We start from the raw sequence: 10,408 nt of genomic DNA on the forward strand, positions 1-10,408 counted from the left end.
AGTAGTAAGACAGAGTTTTGAGGACGGGTCTGCATCTGAAGCTATTGTCCCAATGGGGAAAAGTGCGCCTTCCTGTTTGCTCGCAATTAATCCATTTGTTGGTATTCGTCCATCTGGCTAAGATATCCCTCCCCTTTCTAGCAAATACCATTCTGACAGTTCACAGTTTCCCATCATGGACTCTCCACAAGATGTTGGAGATACTACTGCGAGTGCGAGTTTTCGACCAGGTCACCGTGAACGGAGTCGCATGGTGGTGATTTAGGCGGCAGTGAGGTCCTTCAGTTGGGTGAAGAGGTACCAGATTGTTGAGAGAGGCTTTGGTGCTCATGGACTCGAGACGGGATATGCGGTTGTTGTGGCGGGTGTCTAAGTGTTTTAGGATGTCGTGCAAGTTGCTGTCGTTGCCACTGTTGTGCTCGTAGTACCGTGACATTGCCGCGGCGTCCGCGGTTGTGTCCCCGCGGATGCGGTTTGGAGGCTCGGGAAATGTCATGACGGGGATGTTATGTTGGTCTTTGAAGTATTCGGCAAGGTATTGGTGGTTTTGGAACTGCCCTTCCCGGAAGAGCAGCACCATTTCGACGTCGTAGCCACGGAGCTTGAGTGATTCGAACGCCGAGATGGTTTGCGAGATACCGCCGAGTTTGCTATCGCCAACGAGAACGACAGGGAGCCTGAGTGGCCGGTACAAGTCTGCTTGAGTTGAGCCTGATGGGGCTGGGGAGTGCACACCTCCCGCTGTTTCGACAAAGAGCCATCCGGGACCACGGGACACCTGGCGCGCTGCAGATTTTGAAATCTCTGCTAATACCATTTTATCGGCGACAATTGGCTAATAACGATGACATTTAGCTCAACGCCGTAATAGTTGTTGTTTTCATGGGACATGACCCCAAAACCCCAAACTTACCTGGCCCGAGGCTTGAGCCGCAATGTGAGGGCTGACGGCCAGTTCATATTGAAACAGCGTTCTGCTGTTGATGTTCGGGAGCAAACTTTTCAGATGTGTCTGCATGCCGTACATAAGTCATACTGTACCATCTCTGTCACATTGCGTGAAGGGTCGAAGGGCAGATCATCTGCACAAACGAATGAGAATGGTCAATGGTTACTACTACGATCTGCGTCTGAAATCACAAAAGGTTTACATACACAAGTCGTCGGCGTCTGAGAGCCGCTCCTGTTGAGACAGGCTTCAAATAAGATGTCTCTTCATCTGCCGCAGAGCCTGTGAGCACCTTCTGCAGAGAATAGTGATCACCACTGTCTTGCCGACCTCGGTGTTGGCCCCGTAGACCTGGAGAATTCGCAGGGAGCGCCACAGCAGCTGACCTCGCCGGCGGAATTAAAGTCATTGAGATGCGTCGCTGTTTCCTTACTCCCACGCAGGAGCGTCAATGTTTCGGCTAAGAAATGCCTGAATTGCGCGCGTTTTGTATTCGGTAGGGCTCTCAACCCTCGAATAACCCTGGGAAACGGTTGAGCAATTTAGCATCCCAACTCCGATGCAAGCCGGACTTCGGCGGCACCACTTCTGACTCCCAGTCTACTTTTGTTGAGGTGTGTGACACATGGTAAAAATAATTTCGGTAACTCTCGGCTAGCTCCGCTCGATTTCCAAATCCAATTGCTCCTTCAAACCGAGAGCGGGCAGAGGAAAAGCCTGGAAACGGGCAATTCATCAAAAATGTCGCAAAAGGCACAGAACAACGCGCTCGATGACGTCCTTGCCTCCCTTCTCGACCGCCGACGTGCACGGAACCAACTGAGGGGCCTGACTACAGTTCCAGATGGCACCGTCGATTTCTCTTCCAATGACTACCTCTCGCTATCCTCGCAGCCCGCCGTGCAGCAAGCATTCTTAACTCGCCTCCAAGGAGCCTTATCACCCACCACCACAGGCGATAACAGTCGCCCGTCTTCGCTGTTAGGCTCGGGCGGCTCCCGGTTGTTAGATGGAAATTCTCTTTTTGCAGAATCTCTGGAATGCATGCTGGCCGAGTTCCACGGCGCCCCGGCCGCTTTGCTGTTCAACTCGGCCATGGACGCCAACGTGGGTCTTTTCTCGTGCGTCCCGCAGCCTGGAGACGTGATTGTGTACGACAGGTTAATACATGCGAGCGTACATGATGGGATGCGGCTGAGTAGAGCCAGCAAACGAATCCCGTTCGCCCATAGCCACGTCTGGGACGCCCCGGGAGACTTGGGCACTTCTTCTTCCACAGCCAAATCTCTGGAGGCGGTCTTACGGGGTTTGCTACAGGAACCCGACGGCAGTCAACTCGGATCCGGAAAGAGAAATGTCTTTATTGCCGTCGAGGGTGTCTACAGCATGGATGGCGATGTCGCCCCCTTGGCTGACATTGTTGAGTGTGTTGAGCGTTATCTTTGTCAAGGCAACGGTTACATCATCGTCGATGAAGCACATTCGGCAGGTATCTTTGGAGACCGTGGCCAGGGCTTGGTGAGTGAGTTGGGCCTCGAGAAACGGGTGTGGGCAAGGGTGCTGGGTTTTGGGAAGGCGATCGGCTGCGCTGGAGGTAAACTATTCTCTCGCTTACTCTCTGTTAAGTCCATGGCGGTTACCTTAGGAAAAGTGATATTAACTGGTCCGTTGGAACAATCGAAGGTATGGTACTTTGCTCGCCCACAACTCGCTCTTATCTCATCAACTATGCGCGGACCCTCATCTACACAACCGCCATGGCATTCCCTTCCCTCGCGAGCATTGAAGCAGCGTACACCTTCCTCGCGGCTGGCCGAGCAAAGCAGTTACGGTCCCATTTGGAAGTTCTTGTGCAAGGGACACACAAGCTCCTCCTCACGGCGTGCGCCCGCCATCGCCCCCCTCCTGAACTGTTACGCGTCAGTCCCGCAAAACCACGGTCACCGGTCATTCCGGTCCTTACCTCCCGGCCCCGGGACCTAGCCAAATACTGCCAGCAGAAAGGATACATGGTGCGCCCCATTGTAGCACCAACGGTACCTAAAGGAGAAGAAAGGATTAGGATATGTCTCCATGCCAAGAACTCTATTGTGGAAGTGGAAGGATTAATCAAGGCGATGGAAGAGTGGTTGTTGGAAGCCATGAATCGAGAAGGCGAGCCCGAAGGAAGGGTGGTGACGGAAACAGACCAAAGCCAACCATCAACGCAAGACCGGGCAGTCAGGGAGGCAAAAATATAAAGGATACTTGCTGAGTCAAAACCAGCGCCCTCGAGTGTTTATGTCGGGGATCATCAGGACATAGGAAGGTACGGGGCGAGAACCAAACGAGTGATATTGCCGGAACTGATAAAAGCCATCCCATCCATAAGCCCCAGAAAGCGAAACACAAAGACTGTATCAGGCAACCTGCCCGAACTCTCGTCCCCCCACTTGCCCAAGCCCTCTGGCAAATATGAAGCCTCAACAGACCTAATACCAAAGAAACACAGTAACATCCCATTGAATCCAACCAAGCTAGATACCGGCCGCGTGATTGAGACAGCCTAACCCGTAATAACAGGACCGACCGTCAAACCCAATCCCACAAACCACCCATCCCTCGCAACTAGAAAAACAAAACCATCAATACACCACATCACACAAAAGCAGACATCACATCCGACCAAACCACCCTAACAAGTACAAAACTTGGTATCGCCAACCCCGGACTCGCAGCAGCCGATGGCACCGCACTCGGAGCTCAGCGTCCAGCGGCGCTGCGAGGTGCACACCTGGATGACGTAGGTGTCGCCGCGGTTGTAGCAGCAGTACTGGCCCGGGTTGCAGGGCAGAGCTTTATCACACTCGCTCGGACCCTCCTGGCGCTCTTGGAGTAGTTGGGAGGGTACTACTGCGCCGGCGGAGGCGAGAGTCGCGGTGGTGAGGGTGAGGAGGGTGGTGAGTTGCATTGTTCTTTTGGGGGGAGGTGCGTTGTTTTTGAGGGAGAGTGTGTTGGTGAAATAATTAGGTAGGTAAGATAGAACTTGGGAGTAGAATGCTGGGTCTGAGTTTGGGGAAAACGGTGCTTGATCTCAGAGTCAGAATGTGGAATGTTGTGATCGAACATCTGAATGATAACAGGCGGGATCCTGGGTACATCTTTATACTTTATTTCTCGTTCCTTTCCACCGACTGCTCTCGGATGATAGACACTTTCTGATATTGACCCCTCCCACTGTTACAAAAGAAATATCCAATAATTGACCGACCCCAGGGTTCCCGATCCCGTGCGGTGTGATGGGAGCTTGGCAATCAGGTTTCTGGTGGTATCTACGAAATCCTACAACCAATTCTTTTGGAAATTGGCTCTCATTACCTCACTGCAAAGTCATAATGCTGACGTTGGCATTCCTGATCCAAAATGGGAAGGGATATGCTTTTACGCCACCAGTCATTGCCCGCGGCGTCGCCACACACATACATTGCATACATGTACTCAAGCTCGGCGTAATCATTCAACATCTTGGTACTTAAAACATGCCTTAATGTGAGGTTGTCACCCTCGAAGGAACCCGGAAGCTGGTGTTTGATAGGATGACTGGAGTTCCTGAGATGGCCCGGTGATGTCTTCCTTCGATGCAACGCATGGCATGCCTACCTACTTACCTAGGTACCTCATGTACCCATCCCGAACAAAAAACAGTACATCTCCCGCCATTCTGTCGTGAAGTGAAGCCTGACATGCTAAAACAAACGGAAAACCACAGTGGGTGGTGTCGCCTTGTGATATTTGATGGGAGTTGATCAAACACGCCAAGGTTATAGCAACAGCGAGAATTTACACCAGTTTTCGGCTCACTTCTACATGCATCATAAACAGTGGATGATAAAAAAGTGAGCTAGTCACAGTTGAGATGAAAGCTATGGGGACAACAGTTGAAGTGGCTTGGCTGATTGGGTGGCATTATCCCGAAAACCTCTTCGCCTTGGGACTCGGTGCTGCCTATCGGTAAAATACCCCCAAACTCATGAGTTGCAAAGACCCCATAATCTGAACAAGGCGGCTCCCATACTGGGGTTATCCCAAAATCCTCTACGAGGGGAAAAGAAAAGTAATCGGGGATGGCCGTGCCCGTGACGGGGCCTGTGTATTGGTACCAGTTTCCAGCATCTCGGTATGGAGGCGCCCCCGGTGAAGCCGGGCCAATCTCAGTGTCCTCGCCGAATGGTAAATCGTTGAACGAAAGGTCCAATGCTTTATGGCACTCGGGTTAGTAGCTAGACCATACTCGCATGGGTGCTCGGCAGTCTTACATGGCAGCGCCGTTCCCTCGTCGTCCTCCCTATTTGGCGGTGACCGCTCTTCCGGGAGACATGCCGGGTCTCCCTCTTGTCTCAGAGACCTCTTACGGGTGGACCTCTCTTTTCGGACTTTCATGGCGTACGCATTAGGGGTGAATCCCATGACGGTCTTGAATACCCCGTGGAGATACCTCGGCGACAAGCCGACGCTGGCCGCCAAACTTTCGAGGGTGAGTACTCCTTGAGCAGTATCCATCAGTTCGCAAGCCTTTTGGACCGCCTTTTTATGACTGGCTTGAGGTTCAAAGTCCGCTTGTGAGGGCTTGCAGCGTTTGCAGGCTCGAAACCCAGCGCACGCCGCCTCGTCAACCGAGTCAAAAAACACGACATTCGCCTTGCGTGCGAGCCGAGAGGGGCATGTCGGACGGCAGTAAATGTGAGTTGTCTTGACACCGTACAGAAATGCAGAAGCTGCACGCGGGTTGCGCATCTCGAGCGCTCGCCATCGAGAATGTGGAGTTTCGAACATTTGAGTGCTGGTTGCAAGTCCAGCAGTCCCAGAACCGCCATCGGTGATCACGGCCAGGGGGAGGTGATCTGGGGAGGAAAGCACTGGGCGCAGAAACACCACAAACTGACCTCCCGGTCCTCGAATCAACGAATCACCGCCAAAACATGCTGTCAAAGTGACCAATGAAGCAGGGTATGACAACTGGATGTGGGGCCCCTGCCCCAGAATCGACCCGTTGCCGATGACCTTGTTGTCAAAGTGACCAATGGTAAGAGCCTCTCAGTTTCTGTGACCCATGGCATGACTGTGACGGAGAAACGCGATCTCAAAACGGGGGAGCAAGAAGGGCGTGATTACATTTGTTGAGAAAACAACTTGTTGATTATGGTATGAACAGCGTCGAGTTGGAAAGGAAAGTCGGCATGAACCCGGGAGCAAGCAGGGGGGCCTTGAAGGTCGTATCATTGTTGATATCTTTCTATATAAAGCCCCTTCAACAGTCATTCGTCGTCTGGTATATCGGCGGAACAACCACACTTTGGGCCATTTTTAAACGGAGATCATGGTTACGATCGACAATCCAGTTCTGTTGCCCGGCTCTCGGGTTCTTGTTACTGGGGTTAGTGGCTTCATCGGAAGCCATATCGCTGATCAGCTGCTCGCTGAAGGGTATCTTGTGACGGGAACGGCTCGAGACATCTCCAAAATCTCCTGGCTTCAACTTCTTTTTGACCGCAACTATGGGGCAGGAAAGTTCGAAGTTGTTCAAGTCCCTGACCTCAGTAAGCCCGGGGCTTTTGACGGCCTCCTCAATGGTATGTTGATCATCATCCGCCCCCCTTGCGTTCGGCCGCTCATCAATATCCATAGGCATATCTGGCATTGTGCATGCTGCCTCTGATATGACGATGGATCCAGACCCTAACACGGTGATCACCCCCATGGTGGCGGGGACTCTTGGCCTGCTGAATGCGGCGGCGGGAGAACCCTCCGTGAAACGCTTTGTTCTCACGTCGTCATGCGCAGCGGCTGCCACCGCGAAGCCGGGAGTTGCCCAAACTATTGACACAAACACGTGGAACGATGAAGCAAGCCTTGAAGCGTGGGGCCCTCCACCATATGGACCGGAGCGCAGCTTTGCAGTGTACGCGACCAGCAAGATGCAGATGGAAAAGGAGGCATGGAAGTGGCACGCCAACCGCAAACCGCACTTTGTGTTGAACACAAGTAGGACACAGATGCGAGATTTATAACTTAAGTTTGGTTGCTGACAGCGCGGTTTAATAGTTCTCCCAAGCATGAATTTTGGCAAGAGCCTTCATCCAATCCACCAAGGCCATCCGTCGACATCCTTTATGATCCAGGCCATATTCGAGGGCGATGTTGGCGTTGTTGCAAATGGTCCTCAGTGTAAGCATACTCCACAACGCGACAAAGGCCGGTCCCTGACCCAGATGCCAGACTTCTTCGTCGATGTTGAAGATAACGCTCGCCTCCACGTGGCGGCCCTCATTCACCCGGGTGTTGTGGGTGAGCGCATCTTTGCCTACGCCCAACCGTACACTTGGCGTGGTGTCCAGCGGGCCATCCACAGGTTGTACCCCAACAGAGCTTTCTCTGGAGACATTGAGGACGCCGAGCTCGACGCAAGCCACATCGTCCCTGCCCCACGAGCTGAGGCCTTACTGAAGGATATGGGGCGCCCGGGCTGGACGGACCTCAAGGAAAGCGTGAAGATGAATGTCGACGATCTTGCTTGACAGTTGGCAAGTTGTGTGTGGTGGTAGTTGGTAGTTGGTACACATGTCCATACGCATGTACAGTTGATGGATTGGATTGCCGGAAGTCGTCGCGGAGCTGCACTCATCACTTGTTTCAAAATTTCTGGTATTTCTCGCAACTGTTAATACTGTGCCTGATTGTCTTTGTTTCATCCGGAGATTGAAATCTGCATGAATGTTGCGGCCATTTTCAGCTCCGCTAGTTCCGATGCCGGAAGCGGAACGAATAGGGGTAGCAACAAAGAACACGTCTGTGCAGGAAAATATTGCAAACAAGGAACCCAGAGCTTCAAGTAGGTGCGTTGTTTCCCAAGCGCTGTTGATCGTCCACCGAATTGTACACTTCAGTTGTTTACAAGCATCCAAACTTACCAGTAGAACAATCTAATCGGAGGGATCACTGATACACACCAAGCTTAAGCTCCGCACGAGCATCTTGTCATCCGTCATGGCAAACGCCGAGGATACCAGTGCCGGCGTGACACCGGCCATCTTCCGCCAACTTCACATCAAACTCCCAACCCCACCCCTGACGGAACCGGCCTCAAGTCACAAGAGCTCCAATGCCTGGCTGAAGAAACACCCCAAGGGCTTTCTCCTCATGCACAACCTGAAGCCGAGCTATCCAATGGGCAAATCCATGCTTCTCCAGAGCATCGATACCGATGAGCTCTTCGTGAACAAGCGGTTCAAGCGTGAGGCGCCAACTTTCCACGACGACGACCGCGAATTCAAAAACCCGAAACGTGACATTCTTTACTGGACACCATCGCCCCCTGAGCTACGCTTCTCCACCTTGGAAGACCCTCGCGTGGAGGCCCAGCTCCCAGACGAGCCATACTTCCCCAAGCTGCACGCGTACAGCGGGCCCCCAGAGCAGGAAGAGGTGGACGATGACCTGGATGAGGCCGACACCTATTCGTTGTACTTCCAGCATTACAATGGCGGGACGCTGAGCAACCTGATGGAGATGTACAGCGACCGGCGCATCGGGTCGCCTATCCCAGAGTCATTCATCTGGCACGTCATGGAACAGCTGTCGCGAGCCATCTTGCATCTTCATTGCGGCTACAGCACTGCCGACCTCGACTATCACTATTACAAAGGCTCAGGCGGCAGATCGCCCAGTCGGCCCGACAAGCGGAAGTGGAGGCGCATTGTGCACCGTGCTATCACGCCACACAACGTGCTGCTGCACTTTCCGGACAGCGACGACCCGCTTGAACGCTGTTTCCCGCAAATCATCCTGGAGGGTTTCGACAAGGCCGGGTTTGTCAACGACAGGCGGGACCTTTGGAGTCAAGGCACCATCAGCAACCGCGGCGAGGAGGCCGAGACTGGTCCTGCGTGCTTCGAGGACATACACCTCTTCGGCGAGCTCCTTCGTCGGCTGGTGACAGTCTACAACGGCGGCAAGAATGACCGGGAGAGCCGACTGGACTACGACGTCAACGTGGAGGGCAAGCTCTCGCCGTATCTCTCGAAGACTCTCAAGTTGCGCGCCGGGCAAGAACCGGCGTACTCAAGCGACCTGATCAGCTTGCTGAAGAAGTTCGAAATCCCAGCATTGCAGAAGGGGGACGGGGCCCGCTTTTCGCAGCAGGGCGTGCAGGAGCAGATCAAGGACGTGTTCTTCCTCCGCGACGAAGTCCTTCCGATGGCAATCAAGAAGGTCAGCGAGTACATCCAAGAATGGGGCGAGGACCCGGTTCTCCAAACCCCGGTGGCGGACAGGGACGACTTTGGCGACGTCTCCTGGGTCAGGCCCGCCCCAGACTTTGAGACGATACCATATTCCACGACCAGGTACAGGGAAGACCAAATTCTGGAACAGTACAAGAAGGAACTGAGGTGGCTGTTCGGGCCGTATGTGCCAGTGTGGTATCGGTATGACGGGGTGGGAGTCACTGACATTCCCGCTGTGGCCGAACGGGTCTACGTCGTTACTGAGAAGCTTGACGCCGAGGTTGGAGGTTCTGAAGGGACCACAGAAGGGGGCGAAACTCATGAGGAGGCGGTGCAGGCAGCGGAGACGACGGCACTTGAAGCAGCACAGGCTGAGGCAGCCGAAGAGGCAGCGGCAAGGGGAAGCTGAAAGAAGGAGGAAGCAAAGGTGGTTGCCGCTGCGGAAAGCAAAAGCAGCCGAGGATGAAGAGGCAGCCAGGGTGGCAGAAGCAAAGGCAACCAAAGCAGCGCATGCGAAGGCCGCTCGTGATGCACAAGCAAAGGCAGTCGAAGAAGCAGCCGCCGAGGGAGCCCTCCCGGGCTTCCCAACCATCCGACAAGCCCCCACCACGCAAGTCCCAACGCCTCATGAAGCGAGCCACTACCGAAGCCGCCACCAAGGCCGAGTCCCCAGCCGGCACCGACGTCGCCGCCGACGACGCAGGACACTCACCCACACCCGCACCCAAACCCACCGCCAAAGGCAAAGCCAAAGGCAAAGCCAAAGGCAAAGCCAAAGGCAAAGCCAAAGGCAAAGCCAAAGGCAAAGTCAAACCCGCGCCCAAACCCAAGCCAGCCCCGAAACCCAAACCCGCCCCCAAACCCAAACGCCCTCTCAAAACCACCGCCAAACCCATCAGCCCCTCCCCCGTCGACATCGACATCGACGCCGACAACGACTTCACCACCACCACCGGCACACAGGTCTCACCGACCCTACAGTTCCGGCGCGACGTGCAGGAGCGGGTGAGCGAGGCGCTGGAAGTGCTGGAGCAGGTGGCGGACGAGCTGGAGCGGGCGGTGGCGTGGCAGCGGGGGGAGTCGCTGCGGGCGCGGGAGCAGAGGGGGGGTGAAGGGGAGGGGGAGGAGTTGGATGTGAATGTGGATGGGCTGTGGAAGAGTTGACTGGGATTGTGGATGCGGCGCGTCGAAGACCCCC

General features: G+C 54.3%; 6 protein-coding genes across 6 annotated transcripts; 3 read left to right on the forward strand and 3 right to left on the reverse strand.

Annotated features, from left to right (window-relative positions):
• Positions 1 to 160: 160 nt before the first annotated feature.
• Positions 161 to 1,358, reverse strand: CHGG_00283 (uncharacterized protein; the record flags this gene model as incomplete). The annotated part of the gene is made up of 3 exons (XM_001219503.1): positions 161 to 835; positions 914 to 977; positions 1,156 to 1,358. 3 exons carry the CDS (start codon positions 1,356 to 1,358, stop codon positions 161 to 163), a joined length of 942 nt encoding a protein of 313 aa, XP_001219504.1.
• Positions 1,359 to 1,690: 332 nt separating this feature from the next.
• Positions 1,691 to 3,189, forward strand: CHGG_00284 (uncharacterized protein; the record flags this gene model as incomplete). Its single annotated transcript, XM_001219504.1, has 2 exons — positions 1,691 to 2,471; positions 2,633 to 3,189. The coding sequence occupies 2 exons, from the start codon at positions 1,691 to 1,693 to the stop codon at positions 3,187 to 3,189; spliced, it is 1,338 nt and encodes a 445-aa protein (XP_001219505.1).
• Positions 3,190 to 3,623: 434 nt separating this feature from the next.
• Positions 3,624 to 3,899, reverse strand: CHGG_00285 (uncharacterized protein; the record flags this gene model as incomplete). Its single annotated transcript, XM_001219505.1, has 1 exon — positions 3,624 to 3,899. One exon carries the CDS (start codon positions 3,897 to 3,899, stop codon positions 3,624 to 3,626), a length of 276 nt encoding a protein of 91 aa, XP_001219506.1.
• Positions 3,900 to 5,023: 1,124 nt separating this feature from the next.
• Positions 5,024 to 5,761, reverse strand: CHGG_00286 (uncharacterized protein; the record flags this gene model as incomplete). Its single annotated transcript, XM_001219506.1, has 1 exon — positions 5,024 to 5,761. One exon carries the CDS (start codon positions 5,759 to 5,761, stop codon positions 5,024 to 5,026), a length of 738 nt encoding a protein of 245 aa, XP_001219507.1.
• Positions 5,762 to 6,305: 544 nt separating this feature from the next.
• Positions 6,306 to 7,503, forward strand: CHGG_00287 (uncharacterized protein; the record flags this gene model as incomplete). Its single annotated transcript, XM_001219507.1, has 3 exons — positions 6,306 to 6,558; positions 6,662 to 6,970; positions 7,181 to 7,503. 3 exons carry the CDS (start codon positions 6,306 to 6,308, stop codon positions 7,501 to 7,503), a joined length of 885 nt encoding a protein of 294 aa, XP_001219508.1.
• A 469-nt stretch (positions 7,504 to 7,972) lies between these two features.
• Positions 7,973 to 10,374, forward strand: CHGG_00288 (uncharacterized protein; the record flags this gene model as incomplete). Its single annotated transcript, XM_001219508.1, has 2 exons — positions 7,973 to 9,390; positions 9,591 to 10,374. The coding sequence occupies 2 exons, from the start codon at positions 7,973 to 7,975 to the stop codon at positions 10,372 to 10,374; spliced, it is 2,202 nt and encodes a 733-aa protein (XP_001219509.1).
• Positions 10,375 to 10,408: the final 34 nt, after the last annotated feature.

This window comes from Chaetomium globosum, genomic scaffold (genome assembly GCF_000143365.1).
Source record: "Chaetomium globosum CBS 148.51 scaffold_1 genomic scaffold, whole genome shotgun sequence".
NCBI lineage: Eukaryota > Fungi > Ascomycota > Sordariomycetes > Sordariales > Chaetomiaceae > Chaetomium > Chaetomium globosum.